Below are 25806 nucleotides of genomic sequence, written 5' to 3'. Positions count from 1 at the left end.
GGGGGAGAGAAACAGTACCAAAAACCAAGAGACCTCTTAAATACCCTGGAATTTAAACTATGGGGAATCAAACTCATTTGTGATTTTAATACAGAACTTCTTTAATATGATCCAACAAGTTCTTTCATATAAGAGTTTCAGAGTAGCAGCCGTGTTAGTCTGTATTCGCAAAAAGAAAATGAGTACTTGTGGCACCTAAGAGACTAACAAATAAATTTGTTAGTCTCTAAGGTGCCACAAGTACTCATTTTCTTTTTTCATATAAAGGATTCAAGGTGAGATTCTACAAGATCCTATGTTTGGAGCAACACAACTAGTGCCAGCTTGTGCAGCCTTTATTCACATTGGTGAGTGCTCATTCATGCAAGTAGTGCCATTGAATTCAATGAGATTACTCACATGAATGAGAACTTGTCAAAATGTGGCCCTAAATGGCTAAGTGCTTAAAATGGGGGATGATAGTGGGCTATCAGCACTTAGACCATTATTTCTTCTTGATATGTTTACTTGGGGGAGTTCATGCTTTTCCCCTGATAATTATAACTACATGACAGATTACACAAAATGCAATGCTCAAGGTCAGAGTACCTCAGGCTGGAAATTCCTGTTTATTATTGAGACAGAACCAGTTTATTTTCTCTTGTTTGCTGTTTCGTGCTTCCCCATCAGGCATTTTGTTAAAATCTTCTCCATGAGGGAAAGAAAACTTTTTTTACTTGTAAAATGCTGAATTCAATTAGGACATTGTTCTGTGAGAGTGAATGAAGTGCCTTCAGTTACAAGCACATTTTGCTGTAAAGATTCCCGTAACTCCTGACTACAATTGATCATCATTTCCATTTCCATCATCATACAGTAGTGCCTAAAGACCCCAGCTGAGACTGCTATCTCATTCTGCTAGATGCTATACAAATACATAGTGGGAGACAGTTCTAAATTGCTTAGTTATTTCATCAATAAATTTGAAATTAACTCACTTGTATAATTTCACCCAAACTGTTCCACCAGGAGAGTGAGTTTGGCTGGTGGCTCTCAGGCTAGATCTAGGAGTTAACTTCTTTGACCAGCTTCTGTAAGAATTTGAGTGTTAATCCAGGGTTCTGGCCAAATATCAACATGGGTGATTACATTCTGCTGATCTAAATTCCCCTTGCAATTTCAAATGGATATGGTATTATTTCCTGACCATCATAAACCATTCTGTAGTGAATCTCATCTGTATAGTGTTGAACAGCTATTCAATTTCTTCTTCCAGGTAGATGCATTTCTCGGTGAGTGTAGTGTTATCCTTGTAGGCAGATGCTCTTGAAGAACACCACAAATCCAAACTCCCCCAAATTCTGGAGAAGTTCAGACCTGAATCTGAACTTCAGAGCTGTTTTCATCTCTATAAAGGGATGAGCCTAAATCCCTACAGCTGAATACCCTCCAAACTCTGGGAAAGTTTAAGTTCAGATTCCAGTTTGTGCCTCGTGCCCATCTCTACTTACGTTTATTTGCCAATCATTTTGTAAAATGCTTTGAAATTGTTCAACATGAAAAATGCTGTATAAGTCCACCATAAATTATTAATTGCAATAATAAATAATCAGCATCATTAAGCTAACAAACTTTTATGAAAGATTTAGGAACATGAGAATTGCTATACTAGATCAGATTAGTTCTCCATCTAATCCAGCATTTTGTCTCTGAAGTAGCCAGTCCTATCTACTGTCAAAGCAAGTTAAAAGAAACTCTTCAGAAGGCAGGTAAAAGGGAACAACATGCCAACAGGGAAAGTTTCTTCTTTATCTGCAGTCATGAGAGGTTGATTTATGCCCTGAAGAATGAGAGATTATATTTCTTCTTTTTTTTAAAATCTTTGTGTAAAGGTTTGGATTTACCGCTGCAGCCTCTCCTGCTGGTAGTCATTGGGAATTAACTCATCCAGCCCTGGAGTGCCCTCTGCAGACCAGTGATCCACCTTCCCACCAGCACCCATGTCCCTCCCATGACCCAGTGCCCCTTTCTCTGGAGTGCTGCCCCCCTGGTACTACCCCCACACTCAGGTTCTGGATCTCCCCACCCAGGGGAACCCCCACCCTCTAACACCAACTCACCTCAGTCTGGGCTACTGCCAGTCCCCACTTAGCTCATTGTATCGGGGCAGACTGCAGCATATACCACCATTCATCACAGGCAGGGGGGTTTTGGACCTGCTGCCTCCAACTACCTGTGGGCTGCCCCTCTGCAACCCTGCACCTATTCAGCCTCTAGTCAGGCCTGCAGCTTTCCAGGCTGGAGCTCCCAGCTCCTCTAGCCCTGCTCCAACCTGGGTGTCCTGCTCAGCACCTTGTAGCCAGGCCCTTCTCCCTCTCCAGGCAGAGGGAAACTGAGTGGGCTCCTGGCTCACAGCTTCTTATAGGGGCCAGCTGGGCATGATTGAGCTGGCTGCAGCTGCTCCCTTAATACGGCTGGGCTTTTGTCCACAGCCCCAGGCCTCTCCCCAGGCCAAGCTCAGCTCTGTCAGGGCTGGAGCGGGTAACCACCCCGCTCTAGGACAGAGGATCAATCTGCTCAGGCTGCCCTGCTGGCTAGAGCTCTCTCCTTCCCTGGAAGGCGGCGGTGGCGGCTGCTGCTGCTGCTGCTGCTGAGTATGTGTGTGGGGGGCCTTGCTCCACCTCTGGAGGGAGAAGCCAGGACCCCACTACTGCCACCTGTGAGGGTCCTTCCTGCCTGGCCACCAGGGCTGCTGGAACTGCTGCTGCTGCTGCGTTTGTTCTGGGGAGCTGCTGGAGCCTGGAGCAGGAAGAGGACTAACTAACAGGACCATCGGTAGCTGGGGGAGTGCACAAACCCTGGAGACCACTGTGGAGGGGACCATTGAGGACTGAGCGATTATTGAACTGCGCTTTCATGGTGGGGATCCTGACTGTGTTTGTGGGGATGTAGGGGATGTGACGTGCAGCCTGCCCCGGGTCCATCTGTGTCCTCAACCCCCACCACCACCATTGCCCCCTCCACTGGCTACATAGCATCTGCCTCAAGCTCCTGCCTCTAGGACTCAGCTGCTTGCCTGGCCTGCCACACCTGTTTTCACCATTTGGGCCTGCAGCAGCAGCCAGACAAAAGTGACTTTTCACAAGCACACGTGGGTGCATGTGCCCCCCTCCTTTTTTGGACTGCCCCCCTTCGATTACAGCCCTTTGCCCCCCAGCTTTTTTGCCTAAGCCCTTTGCGAGCCCAGTTTGTTTGTCTGCCCTTTCCCCTCCACGGTTTGGTTTGTTTGTCCTGCCCTGGCCCTACAGCTAGCCCCTGAGTTCCCCTGCCACTCCCAGCCTGTCTGCTCCCTTTCCTTTGCAGCCCCCCCTTGTGTGCCCATGCTCCCCTCTCATGTGCTTGTGTCCCCCCGTTTTGGTTGATCACTGCACCCCCCTGATGTTATTGGGACCTTCCCTCCCCTAGTGCAGCTAGAGGAGCCGCACTTCCATCCTAGGTCGGTGACTGACCCCCCCACAAGTCCTTGATAGCCCCCGAATCTACACCCCCCCATTTTGGGCACTCTTCCTGCCTGCCTGCAGCCTAGCAGAGAGGAGTGGTTGAGCTACTTCCCCTCTCAACCCCTTTCTCTGGTGTTTTTTCCCCTCCTTCACAGCTCATCATGGGGGGAGACATGACGGGTGGGATCCCTGGGGCAGACCCCGCCCCCCCATAGCCTCTACTTCAACCGCCGCTGCCGAATCACCAGCTTTCGCCCCCACTGGGGCACCATCAGCAGCGGGCAATGGGGTGACCTCCGCTTCTGCCACGTCTCTTGCCCCCTCCAACTCTGGGGGAGCTCCCCCAGCCGGCAGGAAGGGCCGGGGCAAAAAAAGAGGAAAGAGCCCTGCTAAAAAGACTAGGCCCTCCATGGCAAGGGCTGCCCCCACTGCTGCGGCCCTGCTATCAGCCACAGCGTCCCTCCCCGCTGTTCCCTCCACCAACACCATGGGTGCCACCCCCTCCAGCCCCCCAGAGCGTATGCCCAGGTGGCGGCGACCCCCCGCCAACTACTATGTCACCATAGTTACCATCCCTACCGGCCGAGGCCCGTTCCCCACCTTGACCAGGACGCACGGCGTCCATTGCCTCCTGGTACCTGCCTCGTCCCACACGGAGACCTACGTGTGGGCGTTGGCGAGGGTGGTGGAGCCCAGGGCCATTGTGGCGGCCTCCAGAATGTATGGCAAGGTCGTCTTCTTCCTTGCCCTGGAGGCCGCCGCCCAGGAGGCGGTGGCGAAGGACCTGGCGATGGGGGGCGTATTCATCCCCCTGGAGCCGCTGGAGGACCTGGGTGCCCGTGTAGTCCTGACCTCTATTCCTCCTTTCCTCCCCAATGCTGCCCTGCTGCCTGCCCTCTCTACCCTGGGGAATCCAATCTCTGTCATCAGCCCTCTCCCGCTGGGCTGCAAAGACCCCGCTCTCTGTCACATCCACTCGTTCCACCGGCAGGTGCAGCTTCAACTGCCGCTGGCAGTGCGTGGCGGAGAGGCGCTCGAGGGGTCTTTCCTGGTCACCTACCAGGGGGCCCATTACCAGGTTTTGCATTATTTCATGGGAGAGGCCCGGTGCTACCTCTGCTGGGCGATGGGGCATGTCCAGAGGGACTGCCCCTTGGCCCAGCACGGAGGAGCACCTGAGACCACCGAGCCCCAACAGGGCGCCAGCCCCATCATCGCCGGCACCCCTGGCTGCCCGGCACCCAGAGCCGCCCCTCCTCCTCCTCAGCCCACCACTTCTCCCACTCGGGCCCAAGGGGTACTTTCCCCAGTGTGCCCAGATGAGCGGGAGAGCCCTGCCTCTGCTGCATGCATTCTGGCAGGGCCCATAGAGGAGGGTGTGGTGGGGGTATCACCGGGAGTGGGAGAGGGTCTGTCCCAGAAATCTGCCCCCCCCTTGGGAAGGCAACAGTGGGGCAGCACGAGTCCCCGAGTCATCATCCTTGCCCCCTGACCCAACCCCTGTTACTCAGCCCGCAGATGATGCTATGGAGGGCTGGACACTAGTACGGAGAAAGCGGAAGGTTCGAACTCCACTCCTGCCATCTGATGCAGAGGCCCCCTGGAAAACCAGGAAGGGGGGCACCGCTACCAAGCCTTCCGCCCTGCCCACGGCCGAGTTCCAACCACCGGTGCTGGCTGAGGAAGATGTGGCAGCACCGGAGAGGAGCACCGCCCCGCCGTTGGGGTCCCTCCTTATGGTGATCTCCAATAGAGCCCCTCCTGCCACCTTAACATCCAAAGCCTCAGCGAGTCCTGAAGCGAGCATCGCTCTGTGCGCTGGCGGGGAGGGCCTCGGGGTGATGGGAGGTGATCTCCCCTCCATCTATGAAGAGATGGAGGCCCTGGGTCTGACCCCGGTCACCCAGGGGGAGGATGACCCTCTGCCAGTGGGCCTTGACCTGAGCGACCTCACCCCGGCCCTCCCTTCCCCGTGCCCCTTTCCCATAACCACTGCTTCTGCTCCCGCCTTTGAGGGTTCCCTGGACTCTTCGACCTGCCGGCCACAGGTGGCACTCTGCTGACGGCCACCGAGCCTGCTGAAGTGACGGTTAGTGCCTCACGGCCAGGACCCGAGTTACCAGGGGTATCTCCCGTTGGCGTGGGGCAACCGACTTCCTTCCCGTGCGGGGGCCCCACTGAAAATTGCCCACCTCCTGGTGCCGTGGCTGTCACACATGCCGGGCTCAGGCTCAATGGCAGCACTGGGGACCCCCTCCCCATTCTCAGACCTCTGAGTCAGACCGAGGGGAGCCATCTCTCAGCAGCCCAGTTACTGGGGCCCAGGATTCTGCCTCTGTCCCTCTCCCCGACCGTACTCCTAAGCCCGTCCCTATTCCCTTCACCTCCCACAATGCCACTGCCACCCCTGGGGCCGTCTCCTTCCCGTTCCCGGAGGATGATCCCCAGGGAGCGGCCTTTGTGTTTCCCTGTCCCGACTCACTAGGGGCTGCTATCTTCCCTCCGCCGCCCCCCATTGAGCCGGGGCCTGAGGCGGGTCAGGTGGCACCGGTCCATCGGGCGCCATGTCGAGGGTCTGCCCCTTGTCTGCCCGTCTCGGTGGGCCATGGGGCTGTGCCAGGGGCCCCACCGGAGGTTAATCGGGGGCAGTGACCTCACCCTCCATCGGCTGCAAGAGGAGCTGCGGGAGTTTCTAGAAGACATCCGTGGCTCCCGCATAAGGTGCAGCTCGCTCTCCAGCGATGAGGGGATTTTCACCAAATCCTCCGGGCTGTGAGGGCCCTCAAGGGGGAGGGTAAGAGGACCAGGAAGCAGGGTGCCACAGCTTACCATCGGGCCCACGGCTTCCGTGAATCCTTGCCCACCTTCGGGGTAGGTCACGGTTTGCTGCGCGGCCCACTTGGGGCCATGAGCATCCCTCCCGGCGAGTATCCCCCACAGCCCTCCTCATGGCACCTATCACCTTTCCAACACTGAACACCTGGGGCTGTAGGATGGGTCTCTGCAGGTGCCAGATGCTCTCCTTCCTTCAGGAGGGGGGGTACTCTGTGGTTTTTCTGCAGGAGACCCATACGGATCTGGCCGCCGAAGACAGCTGGCAGGTGGAGTGGGGGGGACAGGGTCTATTTTAGCCATCTCACAGTTCCTACGGCTGGAGTGGCGACCCTGTTCTCCCCCGACCTACGGCCTGAGGTGCTGGGTATCACTGAGGTGGTGCCAGGCCACCTGCTGCATCTCCAGGTCCGGATGGAAGGGCTTGTAGTTAACCTCGTTAACATCTATGCCCAGACATCAGGCCCGGAGCAGATGCATTTTTATCAGCAGGCGTCTGCCTTCCTCGGCTCCTTGTATCCTCATGAGTGCCTGGTCCTGGGCGGGGACTTTAACACCACCCTCGAGGAGCGGGACCGCTTGGGGACCGAGCAGAGCCTGGCCGCCACAGATGTCCTCCGGGAGATTGTCAAACATCACTCCCTGGTGGACGTCTGGCACAACCACCACCCGGACAATGTCTTGACGTTTACCTATGTCGGGGTGGATGTCCATCAGTCGTGCCACTCCTGGTTGGACCGCTTCTACTTGTCACACTTCCATCTTTCATGGACCCACTCCTCCACCATCTGGCCGGCCCCTTTTTTGGATCACCATCTGGCCACCGTGACGGCCTCTCTCCATGTGGAGAGGCTGGGGCTGGCCTATTGGCATTTTAACAACAGAGGTGGGCTTCCTGGCGTCCCTCTAGGGGTTCTGGCTGGCCTGGCGAGGGCAGCAGTGTGCCTTTCCCTCGGCGCAGCGGTGGTGGGACCTGGGGAAGGTGCACGCCTGGCTTTTCTGCCGTGACTACACCCGGGGTGCCAGCCGACAGAGGGAACGGCAATAGAGCAGTTGGAACGGGAGATCTTCGAACTAGAGAGGCGTCTGGCCACTAGCCCTGAGGATCCATCCCTTTGCGGAGCATGCCGGGAGAAGCGGGAGGAGCTCCAGAACCTCGACAACCATTGGGCCCAGGGTGTTTTTGTTCGATCCCGCATGATCTTTGGGAGATGGATTGCAGCTTCTGCTTCTTCTACACCCTGGAGAAAAAGAGGGGGCCAAGAAACACGCTACCTGCCTTCTAGTGAAGGACGGCACCCCCCTTCTGGATCTGGAGGAGATGTGCGAGAGGTCCAGAACCTTCTACGCACATCTTTTCTCCCTGGATCCGACCAATCCTACCGCTTGCAGAGTGCTCTGGGATGGACTCCCGACAGACAGCGCAGGCGACCGGGACCGACTAGAGCTGCCTCTCTCTCTGGCCAAGTTCTCGGAAGCCCTCCACCGCATGCCCACCAACAAATCTCCGGGCATGGATGGGCTGACTGTGGAGTTCTACCACGTGTTCTGGGATGTCCTCGGCCCAGACCTAGTCACCGTCTGGGCCGAGTCATTACAAAGCGGGGTCCTCCCTCTCTTGTGCAGGCGAGCTGTGCTCACCTTATTGCCGAAGAAGGGGGACCTCCACGACTTATGGACGTCCCGTCTCGCTCCTCAGCACGGACTACAAAATCGTAGCGAAGGCCATCTTGCTGTGGCTGGGGTCCGTGCTGGAGGACGTGATCCAACCAGACCAGACCAACATCGTCCCGGGCCGTGCCATCTTTGATAAGCTATATCTGGTCTGGGATCTCTTGGAGCTTGGGTGTAGGGATGGTCTGTCGTTCACCCTCCTGTCCCTGGATCAGGAAAAGGCGTTCGACAGGGTGGACCATGGGTATCTCCTGGGCACTCTGCGAGCGTTAGGTTTCAGATCCCAGTTTGTGGGTTTTCTCCAGGGGCTGTATGCTTCCACAGAGTGTCTGGTCAGGCTCAACTGGACCCTGACCGAGCCGGTCAGCTTCGGGTGGGGAGTACAGCAGGGGTTGCCCCTCTCGGGCCAGCTGTATGCTCTGGCGATCGAGCCCTTCCTCTGTCTCCTCCACAGGAGGTTGACGGGGTTGGTGCTTCGAGAGCCGGAGCTGCGGCTGGTCCTGTCGGCGTACGCCGATGATGTGCTCCTCGTGGTCCAGGACCCGGGTGACTTGGGGCGGGTGGAAGCTTGCCAGACTGTGTACTCGGTGGCCTCCTCCGGCCGGGTCAATTGGGTCAAGAGCTCTGGCCTGGTGGTCGGGGACGGGTGGCAGGCGAGCTCCCTCCCACCCGCGCCTCAGGCCATCCGGTTGAGCGCGGGTCCGCTGCTCTATCTCGGCGTTTACCTTTCTGCCACGCATCTGTCTCTGCCGGAGAACTGGCGCAGTTTGCAGAGCAGGGTGACGGAGCGGCTCTGGAGCTTGACAGGACTACTCAGGTGCCTCTCCCTTCGAGGGAGGGCACTAGTACTCAATCAACTAGTCCTGTCCATGCTCTGGTATCGGCTCAACACCCTGGTCCCGGCCCCGGGCTTCCTGGCCAACCTCCAGGCAGCGATTCTGGAGTTCCTTTGGCCAAAACTGCACTGGGTCTCTGCAGGAGTCCTCCATCTGCCCCTGGAGGAGGGAGGGCAGGGTCTGAAGTACCTATGCACTCAGGTCCATGTCTTCCGCCTCCAGACCCTGCAGAGGCTCCTTTATGGTGCAGGTAGTCCGGCATGTAGAGTACTGGTGCATGCCTTCCTGCGCCGCCTCCGAGGGCTCCGATATGACTGGCAGCTCCTTTATCTCGAGCCGAGAGATCTTCCGTGAGACCTCTCCCGGCTGTCAGTCTTCTACCAGGACCTCCTCTGGACCTGGAAACTATTCTCGGTGACCAGGTCCGTGGCGGCCACCGAGGGGGCAGATCTCCTCGTGGAGCTCCTGCTACACAATCCCCAGCTCCGTGTGCAGGTGGCGGAGTCCCTCTTGGTGCGCCAGAGGTTGGTCCTGGCAGAAGTCATCAGAGTTGGAGACCTCCTGGATTACGACCGGGGAGACTGGCTGGATTCCCTGATGCTCGCTCAGCATATAGGGCTCTCCAGGCCTTGTACCCCCCGGCACGTACTTAGGAGGTGAGGGCCGCTTTGACGCCCACTGCTCGGGTTTACCTTGACCAGGTCCTGCACGAGGGCACGCCCCACCCACCCGCCACCCCAGGCCCTCTGGACCTTTTCATCAGGCCCCTGCTCCGTGGACCCAACTGGTCCCCCCGCCCCTTCTCTGTGAGCCGGCTGCATGACTTGCAGCCGGTTAGTTTCCAGACCGCGCCAAGGAAACATCTTTACACGCTCATGCTCCACTTACTTCCTCACCCTCGCGTCCCACCCTGACACAAAGTGGCAGGACCGCCTGCCACCTTTAGAGGGTGAGAAACCCCGGTGGGCCAGCCTATACTCCACTCTGGTCCCAAGGCCCGCTGGGGATATCAGCTGGCGGCTCTTTCATGGGGCCGTGAGCACGGCGTGTATTTGGCGTGATTTACCCCTATCCCAGACACCTGAACATGAGGGCGTGAGGGAGACTCTGGCACATGTTTACTTGGAGTGTGCCAGGTTGCAGCCCCTATTCCAGCTCCTCACAAATATCCTGTTACGTTTCTGGCTGCACTTTTCCCCTCATCTCCTTCTCTATGCACTCCCTATCCTTGGCCCCACAAAGTTATGGGATCTCCTGGTCAACCTCCTCCTGGCCCTGGCTAAAACAGCCATCTATAAAACCAGGGAGAGGAGGTTGGCCAATGGAGGCTCCTGTGACTGTGGGGCCTGTTTCCGATCCTCTATCCGTTCACGTATCCGGGCAGAGTTCCTCTGGGCGGCGTCCACTGGCTCTCTTGACGCCTTTGAGGAGCAGTGGGCGCTGTCCGGGGTTCTCTGCTTGGTGTCCCCATCAGGCTCCCTTCTTTTGACCCTTTGACTGCACTCCTGTCTCTGTTATTTCATTAGTTGTCCCCCGGAATTATTTGGTTTCCAGGTCCTGTAGATCCTTCCCTTAGGCTGGGGGGGGGTGTCCTTAAGCAGTGGGTGGGCTCCCACCCGCCCACTTCCCGGAACCCAATAGGTACACTTTGTTATTACAACACTGGATGATCTTTTCAAAGTGTCTTAGCGGTAAACTGATATACTGTAGCACACATGTTCAGATGGTCCAGCCAAGGTCCCACACACCAGTGAAGCCCACTGTTATGGGCTTCAATGGTTTTAAGTTATGCATAAATGCATAAATGTTTAAGTTTTGCCTTGCATTGGCCCCTCTGCACTGGGGTGCATTTCCTTGCTTATGAATGGAACAGCTGTTCAAACTTCTGTGCTCGGTGAATTATATTCATTATGTTTTTTCACAAAAGCATAAAAATCATGAAATACTTTTTAAAAAAAAACTGATAAGCTATCCTGGGTGGACTGGAATGCTTTTTATCCTTATTACAACTAGCTGCTCTTGAATATTGTTCTTTTGTCCCTACAATGTTTGCTCCTTGGTGAATTGTGGGTGTAATTCCAACAACATCTTGAGATTTGTATCATAAGACACAAAGGAATGCAAAAGCCCAGAACTGCAGCATGCTTTACAGAGTGGAGGTTGTATCTTGCATCTAGCAGGTGGAAGATTATTCTTTAAAACTATTTTGAAGTTTTAAAAAATCTTAGTCTTCTTTTGATCTCATACTTGGAAATGCAGTTGGAGCTTCCCTCTTGCTTCTGCCTTGACCAGTCTCTTTTAACTTTCCATGTCATTATGGACAGAATTTTTAGAAGGGCTCAGAACCAGGAATTGGGGCCAGATTTCTAAAAGAGCTCAGTTCCCATAAAGGCACCAAAATAAATAAATAAAAGCATGCTGATGCCTATGGCATTTGCAATAAGAAAACTCATTGAAATGTTACTGTGCTTATAGATTCTGATATACTGTTAAATTTTTGGTTCCAGACACATGGGAGTAAACAAGCATTGTGTGCTTTCTTACTCCCCTTTCCCCTGAGCAGGCAGAATGGGGAGGGGCAGGGACTGACACATACTGACTGTTCCTGACACACAACCGTCCCATCGCTAATACACCCTTTGCTTGTGAGGCAGAACAGTGCATAATGTGTAACCACTGCTACCTTGAGTAGCTTGCTTGCACATTTGAATATACATCATGCTACTACAAGTCACATGAGCGTTGTATAGGATTTAGTCTTAAGTAAACCATTTTTGTACTTGTATGTACCTCCTGCAGAATAGTACTTGGTTTGGTGCCCATATGCATATTGCCACTAGCGACAGTCAGGGTATGTCTACACTTGGAGCTGTTTGTGTGATTCCCAGCTTGCATAGACATACTTGCACTAGGTCTCATTGAGGTAGCGCACTAAAAATAGAAGTGTAGCTGGGGTGCCACGGCAGCAGTGAGTGAACAAGCTAGCAAAGTACAAACCTGACTGAAACTTATGAGTACATACGCCACACAACTACTCTATGTTGCTGCTAACTGTTACCCTGGCTACATTACTGTTTTTAGCATGCTAGCTCAATGAGAGCGAGTGTGAGTATGTCTATGCGAGCGGGGTAGCACACCCACTCCAACTGTAGGCATAACCTCTGAAGTAATAGAACAGCAGACTCTCCTCATATTTGTCCAATGATTTCTTAGCAACAAAAACACTTTTCAGTGATTCATGAAACTAAATACTCCTTTTGCTTACTGAGATTTGGAAGGTTTCAGAGTAGCAGCCGTGTTAGTCTGTATTGCAAAAAGAAAAGGAGTACTTTCTTTACAGTGGTCACTGTAATGAGCTTTTGGCCCAACAGAGGTGAAGTCTCTTGAGATTGTTAGTTTGTCTTTAAACCTGAACCAGAGTTATTTTAAGAAACAGGTATTGTTCAAATTGTAAATCATGCTATCTTATTTTTTGGTTGGTACCATTTGAAAACCAGTAGAGACATTCATTAAACATTCTTTTATCATTACAAACCTTTAACTACAGATTTACACTAGTGTAATGGAGGTCAGAATCTGGCCCCATAGCTGCAGCATATCTGTACTTTCTTCTGGGAAGATACCAGCCACATGCTTGAATGTACAGCACAGAGATAGTCTCTCTTTTGACTATACTGTACAGAGTACTGAATAAAATTTAAAGAAAATCCTAGTAAAATGAACATTAAGAGCATGCTGATGTCTTAATACTTTGAGTTTATGCCTCCACAGTTTGTCATATGGTACCAACCAAAATATATCTGGAGAAATATAAACCAATATGTTCAGTTTATTCCAGATAAACATCAGTGTAACTGAGATCAGAATCTGGGATACTTTGAAAATCACTTATGTTCTATACCATACAACCAGCTGCCCCCTTTCCAATGTACTCAATTTCACAAACAACAAAGATCCACTATGATCATATGAGCCAAAAATAACAATGTGCCATAAAAATTATGGATGCCTTTTGTGTACATTTGCTACAGTCGTTTCAAAGCAATTGCTTTTTATGCTTTTCTATGAGAACTCAGATACGAGACTAACCACTTCTTGGAGTCCATGTGCTATTGTTGAATAGACACAGGATAATTTCGTGTCTCTGGTTTCCACTAATGGTAACTACATAGAGAAATTTAGCCTCTGTTCTTTCTCCAAACACTCCACAGATACCCTAGTCTGGAGGTCTGGTGGTACATCTTTAGTCCTATGTTGACTTTTTTCATAGATTCCAAGGCCAGAAGGGACCACTGTGATTATCGAGTCTGACCCCCTGTATAACACCAGCCAGCGCTTCTGCAAAATAATTCTTAGATCATATCTTCTAGAAAAACATCCAATTTAAGTTGTTCTTGCTGCCCGTATCACGTTTCCTCCAGTACACTGAATTGCTAAATGATGATTTTCTAATGTGTTCTCACTTCTCTGTTACTTTGCTCCTCTTATTATTTTCATATTGTAGTTCTACCATATTGCTAAGTGTCTTCCCTTCTGTTTGCCATTTGAGTTGTTACTTTCCCTTTGTGCTTGAAAGGTAAAAAAGATACTTGTTATAATTCAGATGATGAAAGTGCATCCCAGAGCGAATGCTTTCCAATTGAAATGATATCGAAAATGGTTAAAATGTGAGATTAATTTGGATAATGATTTAACTTGCTATTGCTTGTCACATTCTATGCCTGCTCCCTCCAAAACCTTAACTGCTATCTGATCTTAATCAGTTCCGTATATTAGATTATGTAACAATGACAGTTACATATTTCACTTAACAAAAATACACATTACTCATACTTTTGAGAGGTCTTACTCCTGAACCTACAGTACCTATATTCTTACAACTCATTAATGCACTTATTGTATTATTATAGATAAAATATATCAGTCAAAAATATTTCTGAAAAGTGGGAGAAAAAACACAGGCATATACTAGAACACACCATTTGTCTTGAAAATGTGGTGGAATTACAGAAGTATTCCAATGTGCAGAAGATAAATGGTAAATCTTATGGTGCAGTTCTGCCAGTTCATGAGGCAAAACTTCCATTGCTTTTAATGGGAACTTACCTGGAGAGAAAAAAACCTCAAACTAATGACTGCAGAATTTGGCCCTGAAGTAGTTAATATGGTTGCATGCTATTATTTTGTGAATAGAAGTATAAATAAGCATGTAAAACCCAAAGCAGCTTAAATGCAATAATTTAAATATGCTCTTTATAATTACTTTCTAATTGCATCTAATAAGTAAACTGTGTGAGTAGCTGCCTGTGTAGCAGACTAATGGCCAATTACACACACCTTAAGAGATGTCTGATGGATCATAAGCAATAGCGTAAGGTATTGAAATTGTACATCCTTGAATTTGTAATGTGATTTCCTAAGCACATCTTTTGTCCATATGATTTCAGAGCTGAGATCTACCGCAGGATTGCACCTACTACAGTATGGAGACTTATACCAGTTATGGGGCAATTAGGTGGATGTTAGAGACATCAATATTTCTTTGAATCTCATAGAAAAGAAATGTTTTGCAGGAGAGACTGATACCTTCATAGAAATGTCCATTCTAAAATAGATCTATTTAAAAAAGTTTGGCCTATACATTATGTTCAGCAACAGTCATCCATTGCTTTGGTATTTATTTATCTCAACAGGTGCGATGCCGGTTTAGCCAGATTGTCTGCAGAGCACAAAATTACGTATGAAAGACTTCAAAGCCTAAGCAAAGACCAACAAGCTTCTAAAATGATCTTGGAATCTAAAATCAAAGAGGCAGAAATACAGGTATGTTGTATAAAACAAGTGATCCTCATAGGAGGGAGAGTTTAACTTCATGAAGAAAAACACCATATTGTTAAGCTAATGCCACTGGAGTTGCTGGCTTTCAGAAGAAACATAATCAAGGTCCTGACCATTTTTACTCATTAAAGATCCCATGACACTCTGTGCAAATGTAAATGCACATTTGTCTGCTCTGGAATCCAGACCAAATCTGAATTGGTACGTACATTTCACCTACTTACATTCTTCAATTGCTCTAACTGGTTAAAGTATTCATAATTTCCTGTCCCTAAAATGTTGTTTAGTGGTTGCTCGTATTGTTCTAATGCCTTCTGTGAGCAACCCCAGTAATGGCTGCATTTCAGTAGGGGTTTCCTCTGGGTTAGTCTGTGGCATTCAGCCACAAACCAGGAGTGATGCAGAGCCCCTGCAAGAGCACCAGGAACACTTTGTACCATGCAGGCACAGTTTCCACGAGTGCTGCTCCTTGTGCATTTTTCACAAGCCATTTGGGTTATACAAAATGCTGCATATAAGAAAACAATTATACAGAATACCAAGATGCACCCGCCTGATTCCCTGGATGAGTATGGAGGGGGTGATGCCAGGGCTTTTCCTGTCTCTATCAGTTTTACAGCAGACATGCAGGTGAGGGACAAGCTTCTTGCTTGTTCCTGTGCACTAGCATGGCCTCACAGGGGCCACTCACAATCTAGACCTATATCTGTGCAGTAATAATTCTGTCAAATATATCAAGTAATCTCATTGAGTTAGCCTGTGGTACTGTAGGTATATTAGTCAGAGAGGAAAATCAATCCCATGACACTTCCAACTTCTATATTTAAACCCTGATCAGAAAAAAGCTCAACAAAGACATTTTCCATGATTCAAGTAGGTTACATTTACAATTTTTTAAAACATGGAAAAAATCTATATTCCATAACCTACTAACTACAGTCTCATTCTTCATGATACTGTAGTTGAACATTAGCATTTCCATTGTATGCCATAAAAATTTCACATTAATCTAAAGCTTGGCACACAAGAGCAGTCTGATAATTCACTTTTTTTCTTACTAGCTTTTAAAACAATCTGTTCTGTTTTAATGAATGCCTCAAATATAGAAGCTGATTTATAGAAATGCATTGGTTTAAGATGCATTTTCTACACTTATATAATTAAAATATTCCTTAATTTATAAACTCCAATTTCCCATGTGTTGAGTAACTCAGGTTTCCCAGGTAGTGAGGTATAGAGTTCTTAAGCAGTAACTTTTAAAATTATAATTTTACAGAGATTGCCAGCACACTGACTGCTGGCACAGGGCCTGTTTTCTTGATGGGCCACATTTTACCTTCAGTCTCTGTGCGTAAATACCATTGTTGTCAATGAGAATTCAGCATTGGAATGAGGTTGTAACATGACCTGATGTGTGCACATGGACAATAATAGGAACTGATGTGTGCATTTGGGACAAATCCTATTCTCCCCCCTCCCCCATACTCTCTCAATGGGTTTGGAAAGTCCAGAAGGTAATGGAAGGAAGAATGAGGGCCTGCCCAAGAGGTGTGTACCATGGACAGTACTCCTGAGAGCTACCTCACACAGGGAGGTTTTGGAGGTGGGGTGCGGCTAGGTGATATTCCTCACCTACTCAGAAAAACAGGTCCAGGCAGATGCGTTTACTGCAAGGAAACACAGCTTCCCCCCGGTTGTTGTTGGCTGAGAAATTGTGATCTTAGTAATGCTGCCACTCCAGTTGTGTGGGTTAGTACATTTTGCATGATGAGGACAGTTTAAAAAACTAAAAGGAAAATTTGCAAGTAGGTTAAAGTTTGGGCCCATCAATTAGAGCAGCGTCCCTTTAAAATCTTCACTCATAATATAAGTATTTATGTTCCAAATACAATGTGTGATGAGTTTGAGGAGAAAAATAGTAAATTCAGAATTCTGTTTCAGATTTCTTACCTTCTGAGCAGAGTAGAGCAGTCAATAATGCAACAAGAAGCAAAACTGAAGATTGCCTACAAAGAGAGCAACCAACAGCTCCACCTTCTGGATGTTAAGTGAGTACTCACCTTATTGGAAAATCATGCTATTTATAAATCAAGGGGCTAGTCTTGCAAACCTGGAGGAATCCTTATGAAAGGATCTTTGCATGAGTGAGGTGTTGAAGGACTGGGATCCAAATGAAGATACATTAATTTGTACATTTGCTCACTGATGTAATAGTACTCAGTAAGAGCCAGATTTGCAGAGATAATAGGCACCTGGAAATGCAGAGAGGCACCTAGTGGATTTTACAAAAGCAGCTAAGTAAGTTCAGCATCTCACTCTGACTTCCAGTGGGAGTTCAGCTCCTAACCTGTGTAGATGCTTTTGTAAACCCCACTATGCACCTTTCTGTATTTTTAGGCACCTAAATATTTCTGTAAATCTGGTCACAAACCACTTTGAACTAAATTTGTAAAACATTGTGTGCCAGATGTGAGTATTAAGACCGGGAAAAGAATGTATACTGTATATACATGTGCAGACAGCCAGACACGGAATTCAATAGGTGTAACATTTTCAAACTGACATCAAATATATATGGGCACACAGAGTTACTGCAACTATCTCAGCACCACGCCAAAATGAGAGAGGCAAATGCATAGGACTTCAAATACTACAGCACATTTCAATTTATACATGTAGATCCAAATCCTAAAATCTTTACTCAGTTCTTTCCAGTCCCAACTCTCATGGGCTTCAAAGACTGTAAAATGAATGGGATGCCACACTTGTTTCTAGGCTATGACATACTATTTCTTGAAGGGTCTGCATCATATATGCCTCAAAATACTGCAACCAAATTTTGTGCAACTAGTTGCTGTTCTATTACATTCTCTCATCCTTGATTATCTGAAACAATTAACATAAACCAAGCCAAGGAGTGTGAAATTTCAAAACATTGCATGAATATGCTGTCAAACATGCTATGGAGGAAAAAGGGGATTTTTATGCTGATTGTCATAAAAACTCCACAGCCCAATGATCAAAGAACCTGAGATGCTCTTGTATATTTGCAAACATGCTCATTTATTTTATTCTCTTAGATTAAAAGGTGCAGTAGAAGAACTCAGCAGCCAGATATTGTCTACCCGCAGCTGGTTGGAACAGGAACATGAACGGATTGAAAAAGAGCTTTTACAGAAAATTGATCAGATTTCCTTGGCCCTTACAGAAAAGACTGTAGGTTTCTGTAATAAAAGAATAAACTGTTTTGAAAATACTTCTAGAGATGTATACAAGCAAATGTTACTGAGTTGGCATTTGGTGGGATTTTCAGAAGTGCTCAATATGGGCATAAGTCCACTGCTGTTGACGCAATGATAAAATTCCCATTGATTGGGAGCTTTTGAAACCCATCTTATAATGATAGATAAATCTGAACATTACTTTTAAGTTTACAAATAGTCTATTTTAAAAATAAAATGAAGAAGCAGCTTACAGTGACCCAGCCAATTTGAGAATTTTTATTAACTATATTTTATAACTGCTTAAACGTTTACATCTTGTATAGAAAATTATAAGTAAGCATTGATGCTTGTTGCATATCTAGGGAATGAACAGTTTATTACCCAAAGAATTTGGTCATTTATTACCCAAAGAATAACCAAATATAATTATTTTCACTGATCTCAGGAAATGAGTGAAAGGGCCATAGAGATGAGATTCAGCCAGATGTCAGAGAAACTTGATAAAATAGAAGAAATTCAAAAAATAACCATGGAAGAACATGGAACAAAACAGGCTGAAGAGAAGATAAATATTCGAATCAGCAAGCTTCAGATGGAGAGTAATGAAGATATAAAAGAAATGAAAGCTGAAGTTAATGCTGGTAGGACCACTACTGTCAAGCTTTGTACTCTGAATTCTGCTACCATAATTTAACTATGATAATAATACTAATTTGCATTAATGTATCTTTTATCTGAGGATCTCAAAGCTCTTTACCAACTTTAGGACCGATTTTTCAACTGGGTGCATAATGGATGTACCTACAAAACTGTGCATGTACCTGTTGCATGCACAGGTATCTGCACAGTGGGTGAGATTCTTACAAAGCACAGAGCGAAACTGAATTAGCTTTAGATTTCTTGTTGTCATTTTCTTTGTCTTTAGAAAACAGAAGAATTCAGTGGTTTATTGGGGGAGTAGCCAGGCAAGAGAGTGTGGACTTGTGCTTGCCAACAGCTCTTGGCTGCCATAATGTATATATGGGCATAGCTCCATTGACTTCAATGGAGTTTCACACATCTACACCAGCAGAGAATTTGGCCCAGTGTCTGTGTTTATTAGGGACATTTTCTCTACTGATAATGAAAAATGCACTGTTATATGTTGTAATCTTGAATTTTGCTTTCTAATGTTCTTTAGTTTTAATAATAAAACTAATTCAATTTCTATCTGTAATTAGGGTTTGCGGCTATCTATGAGAGCATTGGGTCCCTACGGGAAGTTCTAGAAGCCAAAATGAAACTTGACAGGGATGAGCTACAGAAGCAGATTCACCAAATGAAGCAGGAAGTTCCGACATAGGGAGAGTCAAGATCATGACTGATCACAAGATTTATTCAGAGAGAAGAGCATTTATGTGTCTAAATAGGCTATAACCTCATTCCAATTTGTAATTAAGTGCATGTACTAAATAACATGCTTCTGTTCCACAGGTGTGTATGTTTACTGTAAGCAGTAAATGCAAACTTTTAATAGCTAAGCCGATAAATAGTTTTTAGGGGGCAAAGCCCTAGCTCACCAGTGTTTTACTCCAGTTGATTTCGGTGGAGTTATAGCTGTTTAAAAGTGGAGCAACACACTGGTGAATGTGATGCCAAATTTGTTAAAGGAGCCTCAGTGCTGCCTCCACTTTTGTGGGTTTTGAAATATTAGCACTTGTACCCACAGTTAATTGCTCTGTTTAAAAGTCAAGCCTTAACAGGTTAATATCACTTTGCAATTCACCACCTTGCCAGATCTTTCTCCCATTGAAGTCACTGGAAATGTTCCCATTAACTTTACTGGGGGCAGAACTGGCTTCTAATAGACCAGTTTTAAAAATCCAAATACCATCAGAGAATGATGCCTTTGCTTCATTAAAAAAAATATTGTGTGCGCACATGCGTGTTAACTATATAGTATTATATTTTGTAGTTGTAGGCTAAGAATAATCCATCTGAGGAACACGAGCAACTTAACATGTCGTCGTTTGAAGTCCTTAGGTATTGTGAACTTTCTAATTAATATCCAGGTAGAGCTGAGATGGGGTGAAGGATAACGTATACAGTATTTTATTGTAAGTTTTAATATCAGTTGTGTTCTTGTGCATTGTTTCATTATGTCAGTGTAAACTTTGAGGGTTTTGCTGTGAGTGGAGAAAGTGATAATTCAAATAATTCTGGAGAACATGATGTAAAAATAAGATGCATTTTGATGTATCTTAAAATGTTTTATGATCTACTAGAAATTTGTATTGCTGATGTAAGACAACTGACTCTTCAAATTTAATTTATTTAAGTAGGTTTTAATAATTTAGCATGGATAAGTAGATTTGAATTAGTATTGTATTTACAAAATTTCCAAAGAATATTTTAATCTCTTAATGTACTTTATATTACACTGGTGCTTATTTCAATTTCCATAATAGATTACACAATGAAAATTAGCACCAACACTGTGTAGTAATCTAGATGGGAAAACATTAAGGGCCTAATTCTGCTCCCATTATCGTCAAGTGTCACTCAGAATACATGGCCTGATCCAAAATCCATTGAAGTCAATAGGAGTCTGCAATGGCTTCAGTAGGCTTTTGCCCAGGCCCATATTGCCAAATGCTGGTGCCATTGAACTGTCAGTGGCAAACTCCCAATGACTTCTATGGGCCAAAGATGTGGAACAAGTAGTGCAACAGTTAAGGCCCCAATCCTGCAAGGTTTTAAAACCCATTGATTTCAGTAGGACAATGCACAGTGTGTAACATTAAACAAATGCGCAAGTCTTTGCTGGATCAAGGGCTAAAGTAGCATTTGCTGCCCATATAGCCAAAAGTGTGTTTAACATATTACAGAACTTACCTTAAAACTTTACAACTTTGATTTCCAATGCTCTCTAATGGCAAAAAACTCTTTTCGTCCCACTTTGTGTCACCCAGTTGGCCACCTGCTGTGAAATATAATTAAAATGGCAGCTAAAGATAAGATTCCTGTTCACTGGAAGGAGATGGTTAAAACATTTACAGGTATTTCTTAAAAGTTGTTTTTAAAATTCCTTTTCTTGATGTCTGTATACCTATCTAGTCAATATTTAGCCATGTGCGGTGGAGAAGAACTCATTGGCGTTTTGTAACCCTCTTCCCCCCCGCCTCCCTGCAGAAGGTATTTTTCTCCTACAATAGCAAATCTGTAACAAAGTGAATCTTACAGGAAATGAACAAGCATACAGTAAGTCCGAGAAACAATTTATATATGATTTTAATAAAAATGTTTCTCTTGTAAAACCTTGTGTGATCCAGCCCATATATAAAACAACACAGGAAATGCTAGCTGATTACTTGGTTTTTGCTTTTGAAAACAGTTTTTTCCCTAAAGGTGAATAAAGGGACATTGTCAGGTCAAAATGATCTCTTTCTAAAATAATATCCATATCCAGGTTACTAAATAACAGCACTACACCAGTGTCTCCAAACTGCAGGGGTGGGTGCCAGGCAGATGTGAGTGAGAGAACAAGAGCCCTGTGGGCGGAGAGGGAAAGCTACCTGACCTGGATCTACATTGCTTTCTGTAAACATGTAGGTAAAACTCTCTCGCTCTCACCTTTCCTTCTTTCTTCTATAGTGGCCCGTACGGCAACCAGTTCTGGGAGCAGCAGATGTGTACAGGGTTACAGGTTCAGACAGTAGTCCACTGATCCATGTTTCTCCTGCCTGCTGCTGTGATACTCAACTCACATAACAATATGTGCAGTTCAGTCTCACAAGACCACTAATGGATATCCTTTTCAAGCCCCAAGATGTGGCCTATGGTTAGTGTGGGAGTGGAGAGGAAGAGCCTGCAAAAAAGAGAAAGCAAAAGGGGGAAAAACCAAGACTGAGAGCAGGGGGGGAGGAACTGGCTGAAAGGACAGCAGAGAAGGAGACAATGGATATAAGTAAGGACATACAATGTCAACAGTTTTGGGGCATGGTGGGAGGACTCATGGAAGGGGACCTGCTGAAGCATCACAACAGGGGTTTGAACAAAATAAAGCTGGGAGCTACGGGGTTGGATTGCTAACACAGAGAAAAACATACACACCTAGTTTACTTGTCATCATTTATACTCCTTGTTTGTTCTCTGTATTTCACGCTGCTTGAACAAGAGAAGTAGAGGAGTTGCTTTCGCTTTTTCTCCAGTCAGTTTCCCTTTCTGGTTCTCCTGCACAAGCAGGTGCTGGGCGGCTTGTTTGAAAACTCTGCAGGGGAATATTAATCCTTTCAAATTAATGTTTGAGATTGTCAAAGCAGTGTATTTGGGATGCACATTTTGTTTTCATTTCAACTGCAGATGTGTGGTGAAATCCACGTCTCTGAAATCTCAACAACCTGTCTCCTTTGAAATAAACACACAGACACAGGGATATTTCTATTGATGTTGCTAGGTTTTCTAAAAGTTTGCTTTTGCAAAACTAAAATTTGCTTCTAAATTGACTTTACAAAGTCTCTGTAAAACCAAGAGGAAGAGTCTTCAGTTGTTATACAATGGAGCGCCCCCTTCTGGTTTTTAGTGTCATGCTGCCATGGTCTCTTCATTTTGCTCAATGGGGGGGGGAAATCACTTTCTGTAGTGGAGAGAGGTTCTGACAGTTGAAATAGTGTGGTTTCTCTGGTGAGTGCAGGTTTTAGGAGGCAGGGACTATTTCTTCTGTATGGCACAAAACCCCTTCAGGGTTTTTGGAGTTAGGAATGGAACAGGCAGTGGGATGGGTTAGGGTTGAACTGGAGGGTTTCCAGAGCATAGTTTCCACAGTGGCTCAACTCTATGACCTTCCAAGGAAGATTCCTCCCCAGCTTTCCCTCTGCCATGGATCTCCCCAGCAACCAGCCTGAGTATCTTAGGCTGGAAAATGGGTTTTCCCCATAGACCGTGATCCTGGTCCTACAGAAATCAGTACAGTTTTGACTGAGTTAACCTGAATTAGGACTTCAGGATTTGGCTTTTAATGTGAGGATTAACGGGTGCAGAGGGCATATATGAGGCCTTCTGCACTGGGATGAGTGACACAGTTAGTGAATTGTAAGGCCCATGGGATTATTAAGAAGAATTTTTTTTCTGGCCACTAATTTTGCATGAATGGGAAGAGTTTGGAAAAGAGGAAACTGGCATTTCTTAGGACTATGTGAGCTGCAAAATCAAGAATACTTTTTACCCATAAAGAGAGAGAGCAGCAGAGAGAGAGAACTTACTAAATCCTGATGATGTTGACTTCAGATACCGGTGTAGGGTTTTGAGGTATGAGTAGGCCCATCGTTATGTCCCCTGAAGGAAGCTCACAGGCCTTAGAATAGCATCCAGAGCAGGTGAATTGGGGGGAGAGATTAAGTGGAAGTATACGTACCATCTCACGGCCTGTAGGAACCAGATATTTTCTAACTTTGGAAATAGTTTGGTCCAGAATAAGCTGAGAGATGGGCAAAGGTTGGGAGGTGGGAGTTTTTTGTAACTTTTCCAAACAGGTTCACCCTTCCTGACGAATTTACAGAAACGCCTATGATGGCCATGACCACAAATGTTCTCCCTTAGGAGTGGTCCTTTTTAATGTTTGAGTTTGTGTTTCATGCTGCTATGATGGCTTATGGCAGTATAGGGAGGCTTTTGTAGCCCTAAGAGGGCTTCTGGCAGTACAGGGAGGTTCTCACAGTGCTACAATGGCTTTTGGTGGTATGGGGAGGCTTTCATAGCACTACGATGGCTTGTGGTGGTCCAGTGAGGCTTTCATAGTGCTACGATGGTTTGTGGCAGTAGGGGAAGGCTATCATAGCATTATGATGGCTTCTGGAATGTGGGAGGCTTTCACAGTGCTGTGATGGCTTCTGGTGGCATAGGGCGGTTTTCCTATCACTGTGATGGCCTGTGGGGGTCTGGGAAAGCTTCCATAGCACTACGATGGCTTCTGGCAGTATGGGAAGGTTTTCATAGCACTACAGGACTTCCGGCAGCATGGGGAGGCTTTGTTACCCAAAACTTTAGACGCTAATTAAGTTACCTAAAGATTGTCTAATTTTAAGAAAAGGGATAAACAAGATTGTGGCTCGCCCTAAAGGAATTTCCATAGTGTTACCAGGGGGCTTGACTCTGACCTGCAGAGGGTTCCGCAGAGCAAGCTAGTCTTGCTGATTTCTGAAAGGACAGGGATACAGCCTTCCGCTCAAGGATGGATACACAAGCAGTAACTCTTCGAAAACAGAAGAATTATTTATTTAAAGAAAATAAGTGGTTACGATATAGTAAATGAAGCAAGAAAGGATACATAGACCATAGCAAAATGCAATAGAATTACATTAAAGACTTAAAGCAGTGCAATAAAATAAAAGACACAGATTACATAAGATATCTTAACACATACAAGAAATAGAGTGGTTTCAATGTAACCAGCATATAGAGTTTCTGTATCCATAAAGGCTTTTAATCTTAATGATATAATTTAACTTCAGACTTAACACAATGCAGTGTACGCAGCCCCTATATACACATATGAGAAACCATTATTGCATTCACAGATTAAAACATTTACTTAACATCAACATGAATACTTAATACTTGACATTGAAATTTTAACATTTAACACCTGACATTTAACATCTCATGAGGGGTGATCAGCCAGTTGCGGGATGGGTAGCGGAGATCTCATTGAAGAAGCAGGCATCCAGATTTATTCACAGACAAACCCATACACTCTTAAATAATAGATAAAAAAGAAGATCAGACTTACACTCCTTATTTAAATTTTCCTCCGATTCATCTGTTCACCTTCTGTCCTGTCTGATCCCCAGAGTGTGGCTTATAGCTGCACTGTTGCTCTTCTGCCGTGGATGCAGTGGCGGTTACTGCTCTTCTGTTGCTGCTGGCAAGCTGCTCGTTGCCAAGCCAACCTCGGAATTCTGCTGCTGCTGCTTTTTCAGGTAGCTGCTTTCCAGGATGTTCCAGTCTTCTTTTCAAGCAGCTTCCATTCTTCGGCTTCAGCCTGCTGCTTCTTGGCTGCTTCTGGAGGCTTCAATCTCAAAAAAAATCCCATGTCTATGACAACCCCCAACAGAACTCCAGGGGACCTTGTCAAGACTTCCCAGCCATCCCTACTGCCCAGACAAGCTGCCATACTCACTGACAGTGGATTAGGGAACTACTCGTGATGTCCTCCTACCCTCAGCACAACTTGGTCAAACTGTTTTTTCTAGCTCCCCCGAAGAGCTAGCATTTCTGAAGACAAGACAAACAGATTTTTGATTAGAAAAGATCATTCCATTTATTGGAGGGGAATAAAGTCATGTTACTTCTCACAAACTGGTGGTATCACTTTGCCCCTTAAATGTGAAAGGACCAAAGCAGCAGTTTGTGCAAAATAAGCTGGAGTGCATAGACCACCTGTTCACAGGCCCTACTCACCTCTTCTTCTGATTTTCACACTCAGTACCCTTGTGGAAGTAGTGGAGGCTTAATAAGGAGTCTTTCTTCCCTCACGTGGTCTCTGTTCCCCAAATGGTGTTTTCTGTCTGGATGTCTTCCTTGGGGCACGGAAAAAGAACCAGCTAGTGACTCAGTGACTGCTGCATCTTTGATCCAGATACCTTATGGGGCTGCTTTTCAGACGATGGCTCAGGCCCAAAAGAATCCCTGATAAGTGGGAGGCTAAAATAGCTTCCATTTCACTAGACATTTGCCCATTGAGTGAGGACTACACTATCCTGTTACACTGCAGGAGTCACACAACTGATATGGGCAGGGGATAGCAAATTACTGTGGGCACCTCGGACTGTCTTTTCTAGGGAAGACTTTCTCCTACTGCCTAAGAGCCTCTAGTCTTTGGACTTTATTTCCCAAGATATAAATTACCTCTGTCATCACTGAATGACAGTAGACTTGTTTGTGATG

The 25806-nt window shown here is 46.5% G+C and overlaps 1 protein-coding gene and 1 long non-coding RNA gene across 6 annotated transcripts in view; one reads left to right on the top strand and one right to left on the bottom strand.

Moving 5' to 3' along the window:
- The window catches only part of FAM81A (family with sequence similarity 81 member A), a 48611-nt gene extending 27524 nt beyond the window's left edge, over nucleotides 1-21087 (top strand). For all 4 annotated transcript variants that reach the window (XM_043493691.1, XM_038419425.2, XM_038419426.2 and 1 more), the window contains 5 exons: nucleotides 14515-14644; nucleotides 16601-16707; nucleotides 17740-17875; nucleotides 18329-18524; nucleotides 19104-21087. In XM_043493691.1, coding sequence (XP_043349626.1) covers nucleotides 14515-14644; nucleotides 16601-16707; nucleotides 17740-17875; nucleotides 18329-18524; nucleotides 19104-19225 — 691 coding nt within the window. In that variant the 3' untranslated portion in view covers nucleotides 19226-21087. The remainder of the gene's footprint in view (nucleotides 1-14514; nucleotides 14645-16600; nucleotides 16708-17739; nucleotides 17876-18328; nucleotides 18525-19103) is intronic.
- Nucleotides 17704-25761, bottom strand: LOC119862856. 2 transcript variants are annotated; one of them, XR_005295407.2, is made up of 6 exons: nucleotides 25321-25761; nucleotides 24650-25134; nucleotides 21976-22132; nucleotides 21496-21730; nucleotides 20758-20845; nucleotides 17704-17883 (listed from the first exon to the last, which is right to left on the bottom strand). It is a non-coding gene; the product is annotated as an uncharacterized LOC119862856 (long non-coding RNA). The 2 variants fall into 2 exon arrangements; XR_006274704.1 differs by having other exon boundaries at nucleotides 24650-25761.
- Between the last annotated feature and the right edge of the window lie 45 nt (nucleotides 25762-25806).

Source organism: Dermochelys coriacea, chromosome 10 (genome assembly GCF_009764565.3).
Source record: "Dermochelys coriacea isolate rDerCor1 chromosome 10, rDerCor1.pri.v4, whole genome shotgun sequence".
NCBI classification, from domain to species: Eukaryota; Metazoa; Chordata; order Testudines; family Dermochelyidae; genus Dermochelys; species Dermochelys coriacea.
The sequence above is the reverse complement of the archived record's forward strand: the minus strand, read 5'-3'. Positions and strand labels throughout refer to the sequence as shown.